General features: G+C 34.0%; 1 protein-coding gene across 9 annotated transcripts in view; it reads right to left on the bottom strand.

Moving 5' to 3' along the window:
* Positions 1-26827, bottom strand: part of LOC111413372 (neuromusculin) — a 408692-nt gene that overhangs the window by 98571 nt on the left and 283294 nt on the right. For all 9 annotated transcript variants that reach the window (XM_023044314.2, XM_023044316.2, XM_023044315.2 and 6 more), the window contains exon 3: positions 9452-9606. In XM_023044314.2, the coding sequence (XP_022900082.2) occupies positions 9452-9606 (155 nt within the window). The remainder of the gene's footprint in view (positions 1-9451; positions 9607-26827) is intronic.

Here is a 26827-nt window from a genome sequence, read left to right as displayed (position 1 = left end):
TGAGGTTCGCTGGTGCTATTTTATTTTGTGGTGGAACCTTTTACCGGGAAAGTTCTTAAAGTGAATCTCTTACAATTTATTAACCTCATCTAGTGCATTCTTCGCATAGTTTTATCGTGAACTAGATGTATAATATACCGTTCCACTACCACTATATAAATGTGTAGTAAAGAGACGAAATCATGTATGGATTTTCGTATGGTGTTTCATGTAAATAGGTAACCAAATAGATGAAAACGCAGGGCTTTTCTATTTCCTATCGTCTTAGTTATTATATGAAGTCGGTTTAATCCTTCCACTTTCCCAGTTCGGCTATTGTTTCAGAGGTCATCGCTTCCTAAAGTTTTAAATTCAAGCAGTATTGAAAGAATACATTTCTTGTGGCGTGGCATTTAATGAAGTATTTTAAATAGAACCTTTCCAGAAGACCACTGGTTGTTAAGTAGTTGTCTGGAAATGTTAATAACAAGTAAAGTTAGTTGAAACTCTGTGATTGAAATTTCTTGCCCTGAACGGAAGTGTTTCGTAATGATCGAATAGATAATAAATCCAATTCTGTTTACAATTGCGGATATGTCCATATGACGAGCCACATATGTATATGTGCATGTATTATCTTTACATCTTTCTCAAACAACTTATACTTTGAAACTAACTTTATTTAGAACACAAACTGGTTTATAAGTACTTTTATAAAAATAAAACTTGATATTTTTTCATATTACATCTTAATGCGCTAGTTGACAATAATACAACCAAAAATACCCAACCCACGTTTTGCGAAGAGGTTAATCTGGTAGAACTAAAAAAGAAAAGCTTATCTTACAAAACCACACCCACAACCGAAACCTTACCTGAATATATTCGTGAATATTGGAGTAAATTCTCCAGTGATGTAGAGAGGTTTGGAGAATGCTCCAAAATTGGAAGAAGTCACTCAACGCGTATGTACAGACAAATGTGGTGTCAAAGGAAGATTGAAAAAATATGTTAAACAACTATTCTCTACTGAAGAATTAGTGGATCTGACAGTAGGAGAACTATTATCCAGAAAGAAGAAGTCAAAGAAAAACTTGGAAAACTGTAAAACAGAATGAATTTGTTTATAAGTGTTATAAAAGGCTTTCGAAAAGGTTGCTAAATATCAGACGCTGCATTCGTTATGAAACAACTAAAAGAAAAACCCATTGAATTCAACACACCTGCATACATATTTGACAGAGTATGATTTGAAAGACGTACTGAACCTGCTGACACGAAAAGGTGCACCAGCTGACATCATAAATGTAGTACACAAATGAAACAGTAACAATACGAGTAAAGTAAGGACCAGAAAAAACTAACCTAAGACATTCCCACATCAGGTGGCACCCGAAAAAGCAATTGTCTCAGCCCATTATTGACCAATTTATTAATGATCAAATAATTGAGAAAGTGATAACTTTAAACCAAAATAAAATCTGCACAATATGCTACGCTGACGATGCTGTCTGACGGTCCTTTCAGTTGATGATGCTATAATCGCTAACTCAAAGGATGACCTACAAAGACAACTCTCTCAAGTGAGCGAAGGCTTGAAGACACATAGTTGTTTCTACTTCAAAAACTAAAAGCATAGGGGTAGCAAGCAAACTCATCGAATAAGTCATAGAAATTTTCTGCTTGAGATAAGGGCTTGAGATACTATTTTGTACCGAATAATGATTTACGGCATTGAAATACGCAGAGACACAAACAAAACAAAGAGGATGTTAAGAGTAGGAGAAATGAAGACCATTAGAACAGTCTGAAGAAAGACCAGAATGACAGAACTGAGAACTTTATCATCAGAGACCAATGAATGAACCCCAGGACATTGTGAGATGGGGAAGCAGCTCAAGAGATTTTGGCACAACCATTAAAATTGTGCTTACAAATAACCAACTTGTTACTAAACCACCAGGCAGACCACTAAAGAGATGGAGGGACAGATGGCAGTTAATATCACAGGTGATATTTCAGCTAGCGGTAGGTATTGCGGTTGAGATCACTTGCGTTATATGAATATCTATAACGACAAATCACGATACAGGTCGACATTGGGCGAAACGAAAGTAACAGTAGTAAGGTTCCAAGAAAAAAAATAGGTTTGCAAAATTATACATGCAAAAGGATTCTTATTTCTGGAGTACTGTTGTATTTTCCCATAAAACCAAGTTCTACATTTTTGGCTATAATGCACAGCAAAAGTATGGAGAAGAAAAAATTAAGAAATTAAGAAGAAAAACTTGAAAGCCACAGTAAAACAGAATTGTATGTCTTTAAGAGTATCAGTCACTAAATGAAGGCAAATAAAAATAAAAATTCATTAAAAGCTGCAATGGAATGACAGTATATTTCACCAGACTAGCAGATTAGCAGTAGTTCTTGTTGCCAAGGCTTCTTGTTTGCTTTTTGTTAATGGTACTGTATATATTAGAACAACCTACAGAATGTAGTTCTTTCTAAGTTTTTAATATTTGAGAATAACTTATACCTACGGTTTTTATAAAAAATATTATAAGTTATAACTTAATATATTATATCTTTTTATATCTTTCGTTAAAAAATTTCATTGAATTACATTTCAAGTACATTTTACTGCACCACTGTATATTTATTTTGAATCGACATTTTGAAATTCCTTTTTATATCTGTATTTGACCTGCTTTTACATTTCGCCTAGAATTCCTTGTAACTTATCGGAGTCGAATAGAAAAGTCGAAGAGCTTTCCCGCTTCGATAAGTGGCTTCACCCTCACACCTCGGGCAATAAACGTCAAATTCAATCACGCAGATAAGTAACGCGCCGCGATGTATACGTCAATCGGACAGTTACCTCTCTATCAGCTAAAGGGGCAAACCAACGGCAGTTCAACATTTATAACCCGGCATCAGATTTCGATACCGATACTGACGGAATACGAAGGCCCTCGATATCGACACGACAAACGCCCTACATCTCTTTGGTTACGGCAGCAGACTGGTCATGTTTCTGTTCTACTTGTTAATGCTGCCCGTTTATTTTACGCGCGCGATGAAGTGACAGGCAAAGGACGGACAACTAGACAGAATTGGACAGAGGAGGGCACCAGGAGAGCCTCCTCCTGTTACACACACACATCCTGTTTGCAGTAGCAGCGTATCGAGGTTTCGTCGGCCTGCATCCTGCTGCTCGAAGCGGATGCGGCGACCGGAACGCATCAATACTGTTTGATGTATTTACTGTCCGATATCCACAACTGCGAAATTCACACGCCCCGCTGCGGGATCATTGCGCCATACTGTGGCATACACATGAACCGTACAACCCTCAGAGAACACTATGACCCTTATCTATTGACCGTAAATTATTACATTCATGTCAATTCATTTAAAGAAAAAAAATTACAAAAATAAACAATTATTCTTTTGATTCATAAATATCTCAACACACAAAATTAATCCGAGTAAACGTAAAATTGGATTAAACTTATATCCAAAATAGATCTCGCTAATAGCGTCCTAAATCACCCTTTTTCGGCCAGCGAAACTGAAACCTGAAAATTCTTCGTTCTAGCAAAATTATCTGAACGAACTGTTGGCATTAATAAATCTTGAATTGAATTATCAAATATCGAATGCCTTTTGCGTCTATGACGACGATGCGGCGACAACCTCATTATAAATGATGCATAGAAACTGAGGGAATGGGTCAGCGTCATGTATTAATTATGATAATGGGGGCATTGTGACGACAACGTCGGGTCAATGGGAATTAACGTCCTATTTAGTGGGTTAACAAATTAACCCCATGCACTGGAACATCATCAAAGGGTCTCGTTGTCACAATGGTGATAAGATGATTAAAATTCAAGTTATTTTAAAATAATCGATAATAACAAATCGATAATAATTTCAATTAATTTTAAGTCTATTTTGGTTATACAGGGTGATTTATTAGCACACCATTAAACTTTGACATATGATAGCTAATCCAATTATCAACAAAAATGTTAATGAAGAATGTTAAAAGTTATTTGCGCAATTTATTAATAGTCAGTAAAATCAAACATTCAACAAAAACAAAGTTAATAAATAAAAATAAAATTTGGGTATTTAAATAAAATAACTTCTTTCTCGCAATAAAATTTAATGTAATCAGTACCGGTTTCGGCTAGTAGGCCATCATCAGCTAAATCTACAATGATATTAAAATAAATAACAAGAAATTATCTTAAAACAAGTGATAAAACTTACTGTCAAAAATGAACAAAAAACTTAGACATAAGTTAAGAACTTAAAAAATTTTAAAGTAAAACGAAAATGAAAATCTTTAAATATAAAATAAAATATACAAAATTATAGACTTACATGATAAAATAACAAGAAACACACTACAACGATAAATGAAATGACAAACTAAAAATAAATTTATGTAACAAGACGGGAATAAAAGAGAAGGAGTGAAATTAACGAAGATACCGTAAAATGGGGTGAAATTGTGCCTCCTATGGTAAGAATTTGTCACATGGTTTTTTTACATATCTTTGAATTTGGCGCCTCGGACATGATAATGTCAGATGTATCGGCTGCAGATGTATGTTTCGATTTACTACGAAGGTCATGTTAGTACGGAACATTAAAAAACCGTGTGGCTCATTCTCACCATAGGAGGCACAATTTTACCCCATTTTGCGGTAGCTGAAAATTGGTTTGCGCTGGAATTCGATCTGATTATTTATAATGTCTATTCTTGGGGTTTTAATGTTTTTAAAAATTTCATAATATTCAAGTAGATCCATTTTATGGCCCTTATTGCATCGATGTTAAAGTTTAACTCCTTTAAAATTGATTTTATGACAGGTTTCAACTTGATGTTGGAATATATTAGAATTTGGTTTTTGTTGGTATTCCCTGAGTCTGGTTTGTAGTTTTCGACCAGTCTGTCCTATATACCTCGCATTACAATTAAAACAACCAACAGAATATATATCACTTTGATTTAAGAATTCAATCTTAGGATTGTGATTGGATAGAATATTTAAAACAGAATTTTTATTATGGAAGGAAAGATTTAATTCAAATTTGGATAGGATATGTTTGAAAGGTTCAAGGGAGGGGTGATAGGGAAAGGATATGAAGCGGTTTGTATTTCTAGTTTGGACATATAAGGGATCTGACCTTTTTTGTGAATTTTGTATGATTTTAGATATTAATTTTATGGGAAACCCATTGTTATGTGCCAGATCATAAATATATTTTAGTTCTAAGTTATAACTAGATTGTTTAAGAGGGTAATTATGAATTCTGTTGATTAAAAGTCTAAAATTGGCATTAAAAAAAAATTATTGTTTTGCTCCATTTCTATAGTAAATTTCAATGTATTGTGAAGTTCTTAATGTAGTCGTGGAACAAATTAAGGATATCAATATCACCATTCCAAACGCAGAAGACATCATCAACATAACGTGTCCACATAACAATATTCTTATAATAAGGGTTCACATCATTACATATACAGGGTGTCAGATAAAAAATGCCGCATACTGTAACTCTGTCATTTATATTCTGATTTTCATGAACGATGTATCAAATGAAATGGTTTGATGAATACTATGATTCATGCATTTGTTTTTCAAATTGCTGCGTATATTCTTCTTCGCGTCATTGGATAGAGTTTGTTTTTCTGAATCCATTGATGTAGAATACATTCATTTTGAATGTAATATTAGCAGAGAAAAGACACATGTATATACAGGTTGTCACACACGAATGCCGCAAGCTTCAAATAAAAAGGTTTGATGAATACTATGATTCATGCTACCAACAAACTTTTTCCAACGCCATCTTCAATTTCAAGCGATTATCAACTTTTGATTTTCAAATTGCTCGGTATATTTTTCTTTACACTATTGGATAGAGATTTTTTTTTTCTGAATCTATTAATGTACAATACATCAACATTAATTTTAATTGTAGTAGAGAAAAACAATTAAAACATTTTCCGAACATTGTCTTAGTCACTTCTGTAATACAGTAGTGTGCCATGGAAAAAAAATCAAAATGGTCGGTAATATCGTTATCATGGAAAAAGTCCTTAAATATCTTAGATGTTAATTGCAGTGTCAGATCTATGGGGATGTTGGCGTACAAATTAGTAATGTCAAAAGAAATCATGATTTTATTATTGAGGTCAATGTCTTTGATGGAGTCAATGAAGGATTTTGAGTTATTTATCGAATATTTGGAAATAAATTTAACTTGTTTAAAGAATTTAAGCATTAACTTTGAAAGTTCTATTATAGGTGAATTAATACGTGAAGTTATGGGGCGAATAGAAATTCCAGGCTTATGAAGATTAGGTAATGAATAAATGTGAGGGATAGTGGGTTCATGAGAATAAGGAATTGTGACAGGTAATTGATATTTGAACAATATGGGACATGATGCTTTAGGAAATATTTATTTGCTTTTACAATATCCTTTGTATCTTTAACGATACGTTTTATAGAATTCTTTTAAAGTTTTATATAATTGTTATCAGATATGAAATCGTAGGTCTTAGCTAAATATTCATCTCTATTAATAATAACTAGACCGGCGTTCTAATATTATGAAATTTTTAAAAACAATAAAAACTTTTCAGCTATCTTCGTTAATTTCACTCCTTCTCTTTTATTCCCGTCTGTTATATAAATTTATTTTCAGTTTGTCATTTCATTTGTCGTTGTAGTGTGTTTCTTGTTATTTTATCATGTAAGTCTATAATTTTGTATATTTTATTTTATATTTAAAGATTTTCATTTTAGTTTTACTTTAAAATTTTTGAAGTTCTTAAGTTATGTCAAAGTTTTTTGTTCATTTTTGACACTAAGTTTTATCACTTGTTTTAAGATAATTTCTTGTTATTTATTTTAATATCATTGTAGATTCAGCTGATGATGGACTACTAGCCGAAACCGGTACTGATTACATTAAATTTTATAGCGAGAAAGAAGTTATTTTATTTAAATAACATAGATACCTTACGAAAAACAAAGTTGTCATTGTATATGTCAGTTTGCTGTAAGGTTTAATTATTATATTACATACAAAAAGAAACTCAAAATCTACGCTTATAGCACTAAAGAGTATGCTGATATAATTTTCGTGTATGGTTTTTGCAATGGAAATGCTCGACAATCAGTACGAGAATATCAAGAAAGATTTCCACAGCGTCATTTGCCATATTATTCAGTTTTTAACGATTCTTTCAGAAGACTTCGAGAAACAGGTAAACCTGTTCCAGTAAAAGCTATTCGACCGCATGTAGTTAATATAGAGGACGAAGAAGCTATAATTAATGCTGTCATTGATAATCCTTCCATCAGCACTCGTAAGTCAAAATTGTCCATGGCGCGTATTGAACCGCGAAGTCCTTCATCCGTATAGTAAACAAAATGTTCAAGCTCTACAGCCAGGAGATAATCAGCAACGGTTAGCATTTTGTGAATGGTTATTGCAGTAACATGCCTAAAATAATGACTTCATTTCAAATGTTTTCTGGACAGATGACTCATGTTTTACACGAGGTGGTATAAATAACCATAATGAACATATCTGGGCATTATAAAATCCGCATGCGATTAAACCAAGGAAATTTCAACAACGTTTCAGCATCAACGTTTGGGGTTGAATATTTAACAACAATTTACTAGATTTGCATGTAGTTGATGGACGGTTGAACGCTGTAAATTTCAGATTTTTTTGAACAATACACTTTTTGATTTACTTGAAGATATACCTCTTAATGTAATTCAAAATATGTGGTACCAGCACATTGCTGCCCCACCTCATCGCGGAACAGTAGTTGTCGAGTGGTTAAACCAATATTTTCCAAACAAGTGGATTGGTAATAATGGTCCATTTGCTTGGCCACCTAGATCCCCCGACTTTAATCCATTGGATTTCTACTTATGGGGTCAAATGAAACAAATTGTGTATCAAGTGGAAATTAACACACGAGAACAGTTATTAAACAGAATACAAATGGCTGCTACTGAAATAAGAAATCAATCGGACATTTTAATTCGGCTGTAGAACTGTTTAATTCGTCGTTGTGAAGCATGTATTCTAGCAGAAGGAGGCTATTTTGAACAATATTTGTAATATTTATGTGTTTAAAAAAAATGTAGCTAGAAATAGGAAATATGTTCATTAACATTTTTTTTTGGTCATCATATGTCAATGTTTGATGGTGAGCTAATAAATCACTCGTTTATATGACTCGTTTAAATTTAACAACACAATATTATATAACCAGTTATAATATTGATTTGTTGATTTCAGTGCTGAAATTAATTATCATAATTAGAAAGGGGTGATAGCAAGTAATGTATAAACTACGTTTTGTTAATGTTTTTTGAATGCATTATTACATTAATTAACGTACACAGGTACGCATTTAGTTATAATCCCGAAACATGATTTGGTCGTTCGCGCTCGCGTTCTAATAATGAATCAACATTGTCAAACCATCCGAATTTTGGGGAGCGCGGGGAGAATTTAGTAGTCAATTAGAGCGAACCGGTCCCTTTTTAACGGGTTCATCTATTAGCACATAATCGGCCTTTACTGTCAACATTATTATTGTAGCTCGAACTCGCCCAACCGTAATTAAACAATCGATTTATTATAAAAATGCTATAGTACGACCGCTATTGCATTTCATGTTACAAATTGGTTCGTTTTCAAAGGTCGCGGCGATGCTCATTATCCATTCGAAATTGTAATGCATAATTAGGTGTTTGTGCAAATATATTTTATTTTTAGTGGGGATTAAAACTAATAAAATAGTTCTGGGGATAAATACATTGTTACTTTTGAACAAAAAGAAAAACAAAAAGTTATAGTTAACCTTTTGTTTTGACCGCGAAACAGAGTAATTTTATTTAACTATATTGTTTTATTTTTGGAGATTTTGTGGAAAATAATCCTGGGTGTCGAGTAAACCTATGCAAGGACTATTAAAACGTTAGCTTGATCGAAACTGGTACAAGAGTGGATAAGAGGCAGTGGCGGCGTAGGTAGACCCAGAGACTCTGGGTATCATTACACTGTTATTGTGCGCGTTATTGCACAGTCGTTTTGCTTATGGCACTCGCTCGGGCCGTTGGCAGCCCTGTTATTGCCAGTCAGTATTGCGCCATATCGCGTCCTGGGTGTTACCTTAATGGACTAATTAAGCGGGATAGCCGTCAGCAATTTTGCATTATTAAACTATTACGAAGGTTCGATACATAATTCCATTTTAGTCGTCACCGCTGGGTATTAAAATCCACGCCAAATTTAATATCAGCGAATTAAACGGTCATAAAGCCACGGTGGTAATTATAAAGTTTGTTTTGAGGGCACGCCACAAAGGGAAGGATGTACACTCAAGTTATTATTAAGGTTGCGGTTTTTCACTCACCGAGCGTCTTCAGCTTGATGAGTTGCACGACGGCGCAGTTCTCTAGAACCTCCAGGTACGTGATTTCGCATTTATATGTCGCCTCATCCTCGATTGCCACAGGACTGATTTCCAGCAGAGCCTCCATCCTATCTTGCCTGTACTCGACCTTCATTCTAAAATAAAAAGAAATAACTATGTCAATTTGAAAATAGTCAATAGTAAATTTATCGTTCCTCGTAACTTTATATTTTCTAGATATTCCTTTGTTACGTAACTCAATAGACAACGAACGAACGAAGAGAAAATATAAAAGCGCGCCTTAACTAACTTCATTAGTTCGTTCAACTTGCAATTGATTAGTGAGGGGGCTAAAAGGGGAGGAGACGAACGAGTTCCGTTATTAGGCTCGGTGGTGCTACCGCACCGTCAATCAACCGGAGTCTCTGGTGGCCGAAGTCCTCGGAAACAAAGCTCAGCAACCCGAGAAACGAACGCCCCGAGTGCTTTCCAAACAGAACCGTCGAGACTGACAATAAAGCACAGGGGCTAAGGCAAAAATCGGGATCGATTCCCCAGGAAGAACTTCCGAACTCAAACTCGTACAAAATATGACGGTTTTCTAGATCGAACGCGAGAGCGAAAGTATTTTGCATCGGGCGCGAAACCCATTGACCGTAGTAAAGGGCGATATTTCGCCGCCCCTTTACCGTATTTCAGGTCGAAATTTACGTTTATTGGAAACCCTCTAGCTCGATGGTTACAAATCGCCAGCGATGTTGTGCTAGCGAGTGCATCGTAAATGTTCGAAAATCGTGCTATATGACACACGTATCTCTACGAGGCCGTAAGTACTACGCGAACGGGAAACCTTACTCGTACCTCGTGTGTGTCACTCGAAAGCCGAGCCTAAGTACTTTATGGCGAAGGATTTTAAACCAACTCCCCGTACGCTCGTGACATAAATTTTTGAACGAACATCTTCCCAGTGATCTTAGGGACGATATTCCCCTTGAATAAAACAACAAAGGACAATCTCTACTTATCACGTGACTTTTATTTTTGTTAGATCATATTTTAAGTATTAATTATAAAACATTAATAGACAGGTACATACGACATTCAAATTTTTTTATAAAACTCATAACATTCCAAAAGTTATAATATAAAAAATTAAATGCATTATTTTTTGGTGCCTTAGGGCCGTATTCACAATAATTGTCCTAAAGTAACTTTAGGAAACGTAACTTTAATTTTATATTATTATATTTATGGTGGAACTTTTTACTTGGCACCTTTTAACGAAAAATTACAAGTACAGAAAGTAGTTGCATGCCATTCTATGAACGTACTGCAACTCTCCAACATGTGTATGAAGACAGTGTTAATTAGGGGTTAGCGTTGACCCGGGTACTATACAGGAAATCAGACAAGTTGATTATAGCAACAATCCACACACGGTGAGTAAGACGAAAGATTCTTGTAGAATTATACGAAGTAGTTTCACAAAGAAGAGTCTTTTATAAACATAATAGAAAAGTACAAAGTAGTTATGGAAAATAACATCCAATACAATAAGTAATTATGAGATTTATAAATAACTGATACATATGTTATCGCCACAGACAATAAAGTAAATTATATAAAGTAGTAACAAATTATAAAATTACTATTTTTTAGTTTTATGTAAAAAAGAGTAACTTCAGCATTAAAAATAGACATACAGTATATTACATTATACAAATATGATATGGGGCGCGAAGCCAACTATATAGTTCCGGAAAAAGAACACTAGTTACGAAAGTTTTAAGAAAGTTAAAGGCGGATCGATCAGAAGGCGACAACTTCGCGCGAAACAGGGACATGATCTATTGATTCCGACCTGGAATGTAAGGACTCTATATTCTGGGTGAATTACGAAACCTAATAAGAGAAACTGACAAATATTCACTCGACGTTATTCGCCTATAAGAGACACAGGCTTCCTTATAAACAATAAGTTAACAAGCCTCATAGGAGATTTCAAGGCATACAGCTCCAGATTATGTACGCTAAGGCATGCAGCGACGAAAGAAAAAAAGGAAGACGAAAAGTAAATTTTTAATGAAGAATCTGCCTATCATTCACGCCTAAGCGCTAAGAAGGGGGAACCACTGCCTAAGCATAATAGGTACACAAAGAATCCATTAACAAGTACACTAAACTAATAAACTTGGCGACCTCCTTCAATGTCAATGGGACTATTATGCTATACGCTTGTGACAAGTTATTTATGTGCCTGTACCAGCTTCTTTTATTAGTTTCGCGTCAATTTTATCCATTTCTGGCGCTTTATTGTTGAACAGTTTGTTCATTCCTGCCATCATTTCACTATACATAAAAAAACTAAAGCCAACATCAATTTCATACACAACTAATATTCAACTTAAACTCACACCCAAATCATTTAAGATAAAAGTTCCGAAACATAGAATAGAACATTGGTTCGAGTTGGAGAAGAGGTTAATGAAGAAAGAACTCAGAAAACTTTACAATAAACAAACTCAAACAGACACCATCTTAAATACATTCAAAAAAGACCCTACAACTAATTTTAATAATCAATGCAAAAAGCTTCTTAAACAATGTAAAGACAGAATCTATTCAATATTAATACATTCAACAAGATACAGATGAACCCACTTCCACCCACTGAAAAAATAGTGAGAGTAATACAAAAATTCCTATATACTGAATTTGAACCTTTCCTGAAACACCGTAAATACTCTACAGAAATTATTAACAAGATTAAAGATGTCAAGATTATAAACCTATATACATACTAACGTTCCGATAGATAAATCCATAAAATAATTAAAAAACATATTAGAAACATATGAGAATTATATTAATGATAAGTATATAACAGTTCTTTGTTCAATAATTGAATTCATTTGCAAACCGAGTTTTTCATTGTTAACAATAAATTTGTCGCTATGGCTGATGGTTTACCGATGGGCTCCCCAATATGGGGTATTATTTCAGATATTTATGTAAACAACTTAGAAAACAAATTATTCACAGAAAAATACTCAACAATTACTCAAGACATCCAATTTTACAGGAGATATGTAGACGATATAATAATCATTTATTCAGGAAACCTAGCCAAGCTTAAAGCATTATTTAATATCTTCAATTCAATAAATAACTTAGAATTTACAATAGAAAAAGAAATTAAAAATCGTCTCAACTTCTTAGATCTTACACTTATAAAAGACAGCATAAGGGGAACTACCAATTTTGACATCTTTAGAAAGCCAACAACTACAGACTGCATCACTCTCCATAGCTCATATAACTGCGACTCACACAAAAAAGCAACTTTTAATTTTCTTTTTAATAGACTATACAACACTCCGCTAGATCAAATAAATTTCAATAAAGAAACAATAACATTAAAAAACTGATTTATCCTAATTACTAAGCTCATAAACAATATCTTACTTTAACATACATATAACCACAATTTACATAAACTCAATACAAATTTGAACAAATTTAACATTATTCCAGCGTTTTTATCAGGTAATACAATAGGTCGAATCATTTCTAATAATAAACACAAATTCAATAACTTAGAAAAAAGTGGCGTTTATCTAATACAATGTGGAGAAACGGTTGGATCTGTTTGAGGAATTTTTCATATTTAAATATAAAAACGAGCATCCAGACACGTTACTCAACGATTTTTCCGATATTAACAACAATAGGTTTTTCTTAAAAATAATGTAAAATAATCCCGCAAGCATATTTTCACTTTAATCATTTCACTATGTCAGCGGTTCTTGTTCTGTTGTCTGATGAGTTCGGCAAAATCTCTTCGATTTGTTCTTCTTCTATTTCCAGTTTATCCTCATAGTAAAGCATCAATCTTTTCAGTATTTCGCCTTGCTCTATCAGAATTCGTTCTTCTTTGTCTCTACACCAATATGTAACAACAATTTGTTCTAGGTTTAAATCCTTTCTTATTCCTATTTAAATTCTGGTGGAATTTCCTCGTGTCCGACTATGTTTTGAGTTTCTCTAATTTCCTAAGTTCACTGTTCATGACCTCTCTCTTTTTCTGTCAAAGAGTACACTTTTCTTCCCTCCTTCGTGCTTTGTACTTCTCTTCGGTGGTCTAGTTCTAAGTTGCTATAGTTTTCTACAGGCTTGATTCCCTTTTTGATCACCAGATGATAGTGGTCAAATTCAACGTTAACACCTCGCGTATTTCTGACCTTTACTATGTTAGATTTGTGTCTTGTATCGACAATGAAGTGATCCAGCATGATGACTGTATGGTAATCTGAGGATATTCACGTTTCCTTGTCAGTCTTTGTACTCAAACCATGTGCCATCATGTATCATTTGTTTATCGATTTTTGAAGTGTCCTTGTTGTGTTTTTGTGATACCTACACACCTAATTTTGCTGGTAGAACAAACACTGAGGTTGGAAAGTACTATAATATAAAATAAAATAACACCAAGATTTAGAATAAATAATGGGTTACACCAGGGGATGCACTATCGTGTAAATTCTTCAAGATTGTACTCGAGAAGGTCATACGGGAATCAACACGAGAGGCACAATTATCAATACAAATATGTAAATACTGGCTTTTGCTGACGATGTTGACATTATTGCAACGTCAAGAAGAGACACGATGGAAGTCATTGGCCTACTAGGGAAATCATCGCCCAACATTAGGCTAAAATTAAAGCAAAATGAAACAAAATATATGCACGCAATCTCATCAACAAGACATTTGAAAAACTTGGCCATAGGAGAGTATAATATCGAAAATGTAGAGAAACTTGTATACCTGAGCTCACTGGTCAGTTACGAAAACGACACCCGAAGAAATCAAAAGAATAATTCTTCTAGCAAATAAAACTTACTACGATCTGATGACTCTATTAAAATATGCCACGTTGACAACAAAAAACAAATGTCAAATACATATATATGTAAAACTAATACGACTGGTCCGGGGGTATGGATTCGAAACTTGAGTAAAGTTCAGGAACCACGAAACGTTGCTAGCAAGATTGGATGTTAGACTTTGAATTATATACAGCGTATGAGGATCCAGACATAAAAACCAAATTCAAAGTCAAATTCATAAAAATTGGCTACTTGCGATGAGTCATGTGGAGAGAATGAGACGCGAAGAAATGGGAAATTGGAAATGGGCTAGGAGGACGATCTAGATATATGGACTAGATGGATGCGGAACTATAGAAGCAAGATGCGGAACAGAACTGAATACCGCTGGATCTTAGAGCAGACTAAGCCTCAGAGAGGGGTGGTCATACCACTGATGATGATATTCGGACATCAGTTTGACTATTTTCTTTGTTAAATGTCCACCTGATTATTTCATAAAAAACATATACAATTTAAAAAACAAATAATCACAATCAGTTGTAATCGAAGGTTTCCCTGAAAGGTTTATTTACTTTTAGATGTAAACAATGAAGTTGTGACTTACGGCGTTTTTTGTAACATATACTACCAAAATGCAAAATTTGAAATAAAAAGAGTAACTAGAAAAAAGAACATCAACAAATTACATTAATGTTAATAAAGTACTAAAACATAAGATGAAAAACAACAACATTAATACATTTTAATTTTTAATAGAATTACATTTAAATTTGTGCATTTTTCTACTTATTTATTTATATAGTTTATCTTGATTAGTAAAATGCGTTGTAACAATTCTACTCGCTTTAATTCGTTTCTCTTATTTACATTTACAGTCCTAGCGTCCATGCATAATATGTATTAATTCGCCTTTTTTACATTTTGTAATATTAATAATATAGTTTTGGTACAGCTTATCAAGAATTGATATGATTTAATTTGGTATTTTGGCGTTCTAGCGAAACTTGAAATCTCTTTTGGATCGTATTGGCCCAACGATTAAACTTTCGAATGAGATATTTATTCATCGAAATCGGTTAAGAGATCCTGTTGTTATGATCAAAATAATGTACAGATAAATACTTGTTTAATAAATACATGCAAAACCCTATCTAATTGAGGGATAAGTTCGCCTTGTTCAGCGTTTATTTATTTTAAAACCGTAAACATATTGATATAAATTGTTTTTGTCAAATAACAATGAATATATCAAAAGACGTTCGATTAATAATTAAAATGTTTATAACAAATGTAATTGACAACAATGGATTTAATTGTATTAAACCACAATACGGTATCATATCGTATTACGAAGTAAGATTGAAAAGCTTATATAAGATACAAGATATCGAATTTCAGAAATATAGTGTCATAATGAAATGTTCTCAAATATCAACTTTCGTGTATATAACCGTGTAATACCAATGTTTGTTCAATGAAAAATAAATAAATACATCACGATTTTTGGAATAAAAATAGCTACATATATCTATATAATTATAAATTAAAGTATGAAATGTTAATCTTTTGCCTGGATAATACTTAATAGCCCATTTTATCAATGCATAATTAATTATTTATCAGTTTGACGTATTTATGCTAAAATTAAATACGGCATATATGATGAAAAGACCTACATTCAATATTTTCCGTTAATAATATCGGCGTGACCAACGTTTTGTAAAATTCATTATTACCGATATAAATTTCCGGGGAGCGCTGTGTCGCAAATCATGGACCAATTTGTAGATTTATGAAAGCTGGCGCTTTGCTAAAAGCTTTTTACAATATTGGGTGGAGTGAGGGTGTAATTATTTTAATTGGAAATTTGAAAGAGAATTACTTTTATCGCTCGCTTTAAATTTAATCGCATGATTATTAATTTTTCAGTAGCGATACCATAACTTGAAAAGTGAATTATTTTAGTTATTAATTTTAATGTTGGTCTGCGTAGCGGAACAACTTACAAAAGAGGATACACGTGAACCGTGTTAAATGGAAATTGGGAATGATTTGTAATTAGAGTGTACGTGGTGGAAATTGCTGCAAGTTCACTGGCAGGAATTGCTAGAGCGTGCCTAGAGGCATTAGCCATTATGACCCTCTATCTGTTCGTCAAATAATCGCTCGTTATTAAGCAGACCGCACTGAAACGGCTTCTATATCTGTTGTACGTTTTGATGGGCGTGAAACGTCGATGACTTACAGGATTGAGTGTGAGATTTGCCAAGTCATATTAATTCAATGATCAATGATATAATCTCCTCTCCGGTAGATAATGTTTTCATCATTAAATATAACACCCCTTCGTAACCTAAGTAAACCAACTTTAATCCTGAATTATGGGAGTGTAGGTGTTAATATTTACAGGAAGAAAATTACACTGCGGAGTGTTTGTTTTTAATTTTTCTACAATTTTTCTCTTAAACGACCCTCATAATTCAACCCGGTATTTACAAGAGAGCGTCTGCAAAAAGCGTCGAAACAAATGGCAGTAGTTAATAGTTTAACATCGGCCCCTTTTTGCAAGTTAAATCGGCTGTAAGTCCCGTGAATACGCGACATTAATTCGTTGTATAGTCCGCCCCGTTGAAGGCCACCGAAAAGAAGCAGTCATTTTTCTAGGCAAGGTTTTAAAACCACCCCCAAAAACTGCAACCGACTTCTTTAGAACATTCTCTTTTCAGCACATATTTTGGTTACATCAATTTAGACGACTACAGAAATATAATCTCACTCTCAGCATCATTACGCATAGAGATTCAAATGGTTTAGATTAGTGGTGGAACGGATATCCGGCAACTATCCGGCCTATCCGACCATTTTTTAAAATCCGGCCGGATACCGGATTTTGGCGATAATTGATTCGGATTCGCCGTTGTCTCTCAAAACAAAATTCACAAACCTTTTTAATAATAAATATCAATTTAACAAAGAGGAGCTGAGCTGTATTTACGAAATCAAATGTCCAGAATGTGATAAAATTTATATTGGTCAGACTGGACGCGACATTAAAAAACGTTTCAAAGAACACCTAAGCAAACCCTATTCAGCAATGTATAAACATGTCGATGATCATAAACATAAAATAGAATTTAATAATGTTAAACTACTGTTGAATGTAAAGAAATGGAGAGAAATGGATCATAATAGCAAACTTTTGAATGGCGCAATAGAACTCAATAATACCCGCCAATTTTTAAAATTCATTTAAAACTTAACCTCTCCCCTCTACTTCTATTTTACTTTTTCCGGCGCATGACCTTTCTCCAAATCTTATGTCCTTCAGTCCACCTCAATTTTCATCACGTCGTTGATTAAATTTATTGTTTGGAGTCCAAACAATAAATTTAATTTTTCAATAATTTTTTTATAGAAAAAAATTATATTTTCTGTAAGTTAATACAACTCTTAATACTTCTTTTTCGAATTTAACTAATTAATTCATTCCCCGTTTCAGAGTTTTAAGCTGTTCTCGTTAATTTTTAATATTTATAAAACCAGTTGTTAACGATGAAGAGTAAGTGGCCATTTTTCTCGAATCCTTCAACATAACGTCTGACAAATATCTTTGCTTTGTTTTAGAATACTTTCAACTAACAATAAGTTAACATGCCCTTAAGGCCATCAAATTTTCGAAATACTTGTTACTGTTTCTAAATGACCACAATCCACTACAATTATAGCGTCGCTGGTGAGAGGTTGCAACGTGTTTCATTTATTAGAGATTTGGGTGTTACATTTGATTATAAATTATTATTTGATAAACATATTGATACTGTTGTCTCCAAAGCCTGGCGTATGTTAGGATTTATTATGAGATCCACGGTAGCTTTTTCTAACATTGATGCAATTAGAAATCTCTATTTTGCCTATGTCTACAAAGAAATTCCTCAAATAAATTTATTTTAAATTTTCCGTTCAATACATTGATTACGAATCAACTTACACTTCTTTTCGTATGTTAACCCTCAACCAGCGTCGCTTTTGTGGGGATGTGTTTACAAACTTTTGAACTATACTACTTGGTTCTATATGTGTTCATGTTCCTCCGAGATTGCTTCGCTTTGAATTTATGACACCTACTCCTAGAACCAATGCCTGTCAAAACTCTCCTTTATTGAGAATGGCAAGATCAGCAAATCGTGTTAACATAGATCTGTTTCAGCATTCTTTCTATGCATTTAAAACACTGCTCTTTACTGCAGTTGGTGTGTTGCCTCGAGCGTTCATTTGATATTTGATTTATGATATATTTATATCACTTAGACTTAGTTTTTTCCTTTTGATTCATTTTTGTACCATTAATATTAATTCATTATTATTATTGTGAACTGTAATTTTATTTGTATACAATTGATTGTTTGTGGTACAGTGTTATTGGGTTCGACCTGTTTCTGTACCCACATGAGATAAATAAATAAATAAATACTTCAAAATTTCACCTTGTTTTTCCGATGGTCGATTTTGTGCTCCGTAAAGAATTGACGGTAACTAAATATTAAATTTATAATAATTTTCTTGCTTTAACTTTGTGTCTCTAGTCGTGCCTGATGAAGAAATTATAAATTTCGAAACATGTTGCACTGATCTTATAATAAAAATAAAGTTTTTCAGCGTTCTTAAGGAGTTTTTATTAGTCAACGGATAGTTACCAAATATCCGGCTTTGGCTTTTGGATATTAAAAACCTATTACTTAGCACTCCACCATTCACAGGATCTCTTTTAGCTGTTGGACACTGCAGATAATAATCAAGTTCAACCCCAATAGGACTTTTCTCATTGAATACAACTTTATTTATATCAGGTTTTTCATTAGCAATCTCATTGTAACAATCCTTAATGCAAAAAGCCGTCTTGAAAATCACTTTTAGTTCTTGAAAAATAAATTTTTGAAGTAATCGACAATTTTTTCGAATTTTACAATTTTCGCCGATTAAGTTTTAAAAATTCGTATAAAATCCATTTCTTGGAATATGGGTATGAAAATTTCCCAAAGTGTTAATAAAAGTGTCTTCTTTCCCATGAACCAACCGGTTTTGAAAAATAGCTTTTAGTTTTTAAGACAACAATATTTGAACTTTTGATAAAATTTTCGATGTTGCAATTTTCATCGATAATATTCAAAATTCGCTATAAAATTGATTTCCTGTAGGATCCTTGTGGAAATATTACCAATTATTAATTAAAGTGTCCTCTTTTTAATGCAACAAGCCGTTTTGATAAATCGCTTTTAGTTTTCTGAGAAATAAATTTTTGAAATGATCGAACATTTTTTCGAATTTCGCAATTTTCGCCGATTTAGTTTTAAAAATTCGTATAAAATCCATTTCTTGGAATATGAGTATAAAAATTGATCAAAGTGTTAATAAGAGTATCCTCTTTCCAATGAACCAACACGTTTTGAAAAATAACTTTTAGTTTTTGAGAAAACAATATTTGAAGTTTTGATAAAATTTTCGATGTTGCAATTTTCATCTATAACTTTCAAAATTCGCTATAAAATTCATTTCTTGAACGATCCTTGTGGAAATATCAGCAATTATTAATTAAAGTATCCCCTTTTTAGAGTTGCTTCGCGAGTTAAATCACCATCAAAAAGTTCATTTTGTATCTTGGATCCAAATAAGTTGACATATCTTATCAGCTTTCTTATTTTTCATTTTTATTCAAATATCGCAATAATGTGGTAATGTAGGGTCACTTCAGAAATGCACCAGAAGTTATATCGGATATCCAGCCGAAGGGGATGCCGATATCCAGTATCCGGCTTTACGCAAAATCACTCTCCGTTCCATCTCTAGTTTAGATGTTAAAAAATGTAGGATTTTGATGTGAGTAGTGTGTGAAATCATTTACATTTGGAAGAATGCAAAACGTGTAAATAGGGATTTCGTTGGACTTACGGTGCGTTTACGGTAGTACCGTGTGCGAGATAGATTTTACACGCAATTTGGGTTGTATTTTATGCGATCCTCGCATAAATGCATACGGACCCCATTTATATCCCCGGTTCGCCTATATTGCTGTCGTCGCATATGCACGTTATTCTCCCAACGGGGAATGACTTTGCGAACGAATGGAGGCGAATTACAGCTCTAAAAGCTGTGAACTAAGGGCGGGCGTCGGGTTTCGACGTCGCATTGTAAATTCCTTATGGAACACGTTAAAGTTCCAATAACCGCTGGTAATTGCCGTAAGGCAGTGTATGCGAACTGGTCTTAATTAAAGCCCAAGTTTTCAGACTGATATTTTTGTATAAACCGAGTTCTTTTCAAAGGGAGTGGTAATTAATGAAAATTGTTGGTTTATTTTCTCCGTCGTTCTTAGTAGGTTTTTAAGTTTGTATAAAACTCATAAAGAGGATCAAAGCGGTCTCTAGCAGTAAATTACTGGTTACGGTTAAAAATAACTTCGGTACTTGGACCGGAAAAATTATTATGAAGGGTAAGTATTTTAAATCTTATTAAGTTACTATCTAAAAAATTTTCTTAGTGTGTGTTCTTGCAAAACATTTTGTTAATTTCCTCATTCTCTTTATCGTACTCCTGCTACGAATTTCATTTCATTTCATTACATCCGCCCGTTTAGAGAAGTCGAAGATGAATGGCCTAATTACCCCGTCTCCTAATCTAAGATTCAAATAAGTTATCTATCACGGTGAATGTAGTGGAGCTCTTCTCATTAGCTTCTTGATAAAATGGGATCCCGAGTGCGCTTTGCATCCTTTAAGCCACGTCTGCGGCTGAGAGGTTTTCATTCTTTCCTTTAGCTTTTAGACAAGTCCGGCTAGTACGTCCGCTCTATTTATTTCCGTTTACGGATCTTCCGGACCTGAACGAGAATGAATAGCGTGTACAAGGAAGCATCTAAATCTTTAGTTTAAAAAATTGCTCTCTTATTTTCTTAATTTCTTTTCAGTCACGATCAATTTGGACTATTTGTTCGTTAATAGAATTTATATAGAATCATTTTCGGTTGACATGTTTTAATTGAATCGATAAAGTTGAGAGTTGGCCCGTTTTTGTACCTCTTACCTTTCTAAACGGTTTTAGTAAAGTTTCGCAACAAAGTTAGTGAGTTTGTTTAAGAAAACGCAGTTTGCAGCCAAGTTCGGGTGTAGATAATTAAAGAGGGGGGTTGAAGTCTTCGCGGAGCCGACCCCGATTGATCATTTTGATCACGGCCTGAAGTTTCAATTAAACACGACTGAAGAAGGTTTGCCACAAATTGGAGGCTTATTTTCGACTTTTAACGGCCTCCCATAAACCCGAAGCCAAGCTCCCCGCTTCAGCTTATTCTTTAACACGTTCCCGTCGAGATATCTCGTCATCGGTAAGTTGCCAAAGCCGTCGTCCAATTTATGGCCGGATCCCAATCTGTTCGTGACAAGGATCGAGCAATAATACGTTCCGGGTGATTCCGGACTACTACTAGGGTAATTGCAACCCCTCCAATTTCGGATTGGGGATGGCCCGGACAAGCTTTTTACGCAACACTTCGCGGGTATCCCCCTCTAATTGGTATCCAATTTTCATTGCGGCTTAATCAGTGCCTCGTGTCCTACGCTTATTTGGGCTTAATTGCATACAAATTGCCTGATTATTCTATAGTAATTAGTGCATTCAAACAATGTCAGTGACCGCGCACAATAAACCATTGTGCACGAGTGTGATGTGTGTGAGACCATGTTAAACGTCTAATCTCCTAATCATATTAGACCTAATTATAGATAGACATCAACATTGTAGTATTTTTCTGTTCAAATATTGATTTACCACGTTCAATTAAAAAAAACCGTCGATTTTAAGTTTTTAATCAAAATGTAAAACGATTAAAATTAGTAAAGGTAAAAAAGTTAAATTAAAATCACTATTCAAACAGAAGATCCAACAGATTGACGGATTAATGGAAAAAAACTGTTTGAAAGCAAAAATAATTTTTTAGTAACGAATGTTTGCCTGACGTTTTTTCCAGTTGACTAAACGTTAATTAACTTTGATTTTATTGAGTGCTCCACGAACCGTATAAGCGATATATGAACGTCGTTTCAACAGTGAGTTCTAGCCATGCAGCGTGTAATAGGTCGTATTTCTAGCAATACCGTTCACTCAAATGCGCTTTACCAATCGCTCCTCCTCCATTAGCTATTACAGTTTTCGTTCTTCGGACCATAAAACTGCCACAGCCATCGCTTTAATCAAGTAGCCTTTTTACGGCAAATCCGGGGACCCCTTTCAACCATTCCGAGGGTCTTTTCTCGTTCGGCGACAGTTATGGAATCAATAATTCGCCAACTCACCGCCGTAAAATCGACCATTGATTAAATCCGTTAAGCGATATTTAGAAAGTATTAAGTCCGTCGTCGCGACGCCCCCAAAGCCTTTATCGGACCGTTACTTCCAGCTCGCAAGATCTCGCCTTTAACTATCTCGGTGGTATCGAAGAGTAAAACGCCCCACGTAAAGACGGGCTGTAAAATTTTAACGATCCGCATTAATAACGGATTCGAAGTGCTATACCGTTTGGTCAGCAGCAGTGCGTTTCGAAATAAAATCGTTCTTTATTGCTCGTGTTTACGTCTTTTGCGGTCAAAACGTTCTCCTTTATCCATTATTCAACAAAGAAATATATGTGAAACATTTTCAGGATTTTAACCTATATAACACCACGGAGTTACAGCGACATAAATAAGTTCTACTTTTCTGCTAACATACATAACATTTTTAAGAAATGATTGTAGCAGATGTTAGACAAATTGTCACCGACTAGAACTTTCTTTGAGTTATGGCATTTATTATGTCTGTCGGTGCAGTATACATCCCTAAGAATCGACGCTATTCTGGTAGTACTTCGCTTGTGTCGGAGGAAGTTCCAGAAGTCACTAGGGTCATGTTTTAAGTTATCAGAGGCACGTTGCAAAAAAGCTTCGCAAGCAGTATCGATTTGATCTTTTACTAGTGAACGCATTATAATGAAATAATCACGGTAGAATGTTTGTTTACGTAGCTTTGTATTTGCGTCTATAGTATTCTTTGCTCTTAAAGTTATTAATTATCTCTGTAGAATACCATTGAGGATAATCGTTTCGTCTTTGCTGAACACAAGACACTGATTTCTGTATTAAACCATAAAGAGCAGAATAAAATAAATACAACATTTCATCAACCTCCAAAAATAACCAATCCATAAGAGCAATATCATCATACAACATTGGAAAATTGGCTCTTCGAAAGTTATACCGAGGGAAGCAGCTTTTGGAAACATCAATGAGGATCTTGTAGTATCAATTGGCAGAGCATCGGACAATGCCGGGTGGTGGCTATCTTCAGGAACGAAGGAGTACAATTCCCTCTGGATAATGATTTGACAGTTTAAGTTAGTAAAGACTAAGTTAAGAATTCGATTATTGGTGTTTCTAATTGTGTTGATTTGATTCATATTTAGTAAGTCAACAAAGATTTGATCACTTAAAGCTCTCGGACAGCTAAAGTCATTAGCAAATTCATAGACATTGAAATCTCTCATCACAAGTATAATAATAATAATAATGGTTTATTGATTATCAGGTGTATACAAAAAAAATGCAAGTATAAGAACAAAATACTTGAAATAAATATCTACGATGATCAAAGTTATGATGAGGTTCAATATGTACTGATCTTCCACCCCACCATACAACAAAAGAGAAAAACAGAAGTTAATTACTGAGAAACTGAAAGGGTTCTCCACAATTAGAAAAAAAAATTAAACAAAGCATAAATGGGGTCAAGAACACAGCTGCCCAAATAAAAAAACTGCATAACGCCTTCTGAAAATGACTATTCACGCACACTCAGTCAATGCACAATAAGGAGGAATTTGCATATCTGGTATGAAAAACATCTTTTAAAACTTACGGTATAAAAAAATATTAGTGGAGATAATCTACCCGAAAACGAACTTTTTTTGACAGATACGGCGGTTTTTGTAAACTCATTATTTTATAGTATAAACAAAAGGTGTGTAACGATCTTCTCCTCTGCATGTCTAACCATTTCAAACTGGCCAACTTACAGTATGCTATGATTATTAATCAGTGTAGCCAATGCATCAAAATATCTATCAAGCTCCTCGTGTGACGTGGCCGGTATACGTGGAATATAGCATTTGGCAAGTGATGTCTTAAAACATGAGCCCTGATAAACGCTAATCATCCCATACCTCCTCGAGACAGCAAGCAAAGTATTCCCACCCCAAAGAGGCCTGTGCAATTTCTCTGTCACATCGAAAAACCTGGTAAATGTTATCAGTTATCAAATAATTCTTCATCAGCAACGGAAGAGTTTAATCACGTTTCGGTGAAAAATAGTACACCGAAAGAACTTTCAGACATAGCAGTATAGAAATTGTGGGTTTTAGTACGCAGTCCTCTAGTATTTTGATAGTATACGTGTAGAAACAATTTAGTACAGGCGTTATCGAGAAAATTCAGTTTAAAGCAGACGAATTAGAAACGCAATTTTCATTGACAATAGTTGGTATTCCTTTCACATATTTTATAAATAAAGCAGATTCACCATTAGCCATTCTGTTATTCAAATCAGATTTTACTGTCTTATAAAACGCACTCTGCATCGGTGTTCTGTCAGGAGAGATAAAATCATGCTTGTAATTATCAAGTGACTTGAGTTTTTTACTTTTCTTAGTTCTCACCTTTTACCTTACAATGGACTTGCATTTTTTTCCCTTGACTCTTCATATATTTTTGTTAATGTATCCATTACGTCACTCTTTCTGGGCAGCTGTAAATTAAATATTTACGTATAAAGTTACTATTGACTCCATTGGTCATCATAACTCACAAAAAATCTGGTATTATAAGGGTCAAGCAATTGACAATGTGCTGTAGCAAAACATAAGTTGAAGTGGTTTGTACTCACAACGTGTTTGATTTTCAAAACAGGTTCGGAGTCATGAATTTTTCAGATATACATAATAGTAATGAAGTACTATTCAACTTTATCGCATTATTAGGTATAGCGCGTTGAAATTAAGCTCTATATTAGCAAAACTCCACCATCTATCGATAAAATATTAAATAAAAAAAGAAGTCGTCATAATGAAATAGATAATTGTCTTTATGTATCCTAAAAATATCATAATATTCGAAGAAGTGGATTTTTAATGAAATTTTCACTTTGATAAATGATATCACAACCTTTACAAACTATCGATAGACTAACATTTGCATAACGTCCATCGATAGAAGAGTTAAAATAACTAGAGTAGCGTACTTCCTTGCAACTTTCTTGCATTTTTACATGGTATTGGTACCATATCTATCACTTCATGACCACCAAACTAGCAAAACGTCCATTGATAGATCAAATATTCAATAAGAAAAGTGCAGTAATTACAACATACATTTTAAACTTTCTGTTATGGCAATCATAATCAGTTTAAAATGTATAAAAACAGTTAGTAAATCGATATTTCGAAAAATGTTGAACTGATGTAACTGGTCTCAATTCAAAAAATGAAACCGATAAAAAAGGGTGTGAACGAAAATTCAAACTAGCCATGACCATTTTTTCTGAATTAAAGGGAAATCTCCCAAAAATGTTGAAATGTATAGTATACAGTAAAAAATCTGTCATAACTGAAAAATTGAAACCGATCGAGTGAAATGCGGTGCACGAAAATTGATCACATTGGACTAAAATAGTATAATCCATAACCAGTTCGAACCATTTTTCAAGAATAAAGAAATAAATTTAAAAACTCATCTGGTCGGATGATGCCATTTCTACTCGAATTTAAAACCTTACGATATTTTATTTATACACCAAGTGTAGGGAATAGCGTATACTTAGGGAAGAACACATTTATAAACTATTCAGTGGTGCCGAAAACATTATCACGAGACCGGACATCGTACATATGCAACACAGGTCCACATTCAGAGAAAGAATAAAAAAGTTAAAATCACCAAATTAAAAATTTACAAGGGTTGATAGGATGCAGAAATAAGTAGGGGATGTATTACTCAACGAGATACATGAGTTGTTTAACAAAATAACATAAACAAAAAGTATACCAATCGAATGGAAGAAATCATAACAATACCAGTATTCAAGAAGTGATACAAGAAAGATCGTGAGAACTACCATGAAATAAGCCTTCTAAGTTCGACATTTATGAGGAGCAGCAAAGCTTCAAGAAACACAACAAAGAAACGCATTTGATCGAGTAAGGTTTCCCGATGTTGTGAAACTTATTGAAAAAAGATAGGTGCATCCCCACTTTTGTGGAACCTCACCCTGAATAGCCTCTTGAAACGACTCATTCAAGCCAACTTTACTACAGTTGGTTACGCAGATGATTTAACCATCCTCGTCAAAGGCAAGTACATAAACGTGCTTTTTGATAGGATGCAAGTAGCTCTCAAATTGATAGAGACTT

The sequence above is a fragment of the Onthophagus taurus genome, chromosome 2 (genome assembly GCF_036711975.1).
Source record: "Onthophagus taurus isolate NC chromosome 2, IU_Otau_3.0, whole genome shotgun sequence".
Lineage (NCBI taxonomy): Eukaryota > Metazoa > Arthropoda > Insecta > Coleoptera > Scarabaeidae > Onthophagus > Onthophagus taurus.
The sequence above is the reverse complement of the archived record's forward strand: the minus strand, read 5'-3'. Positions and strand labels throughout refer to the sequence as shown.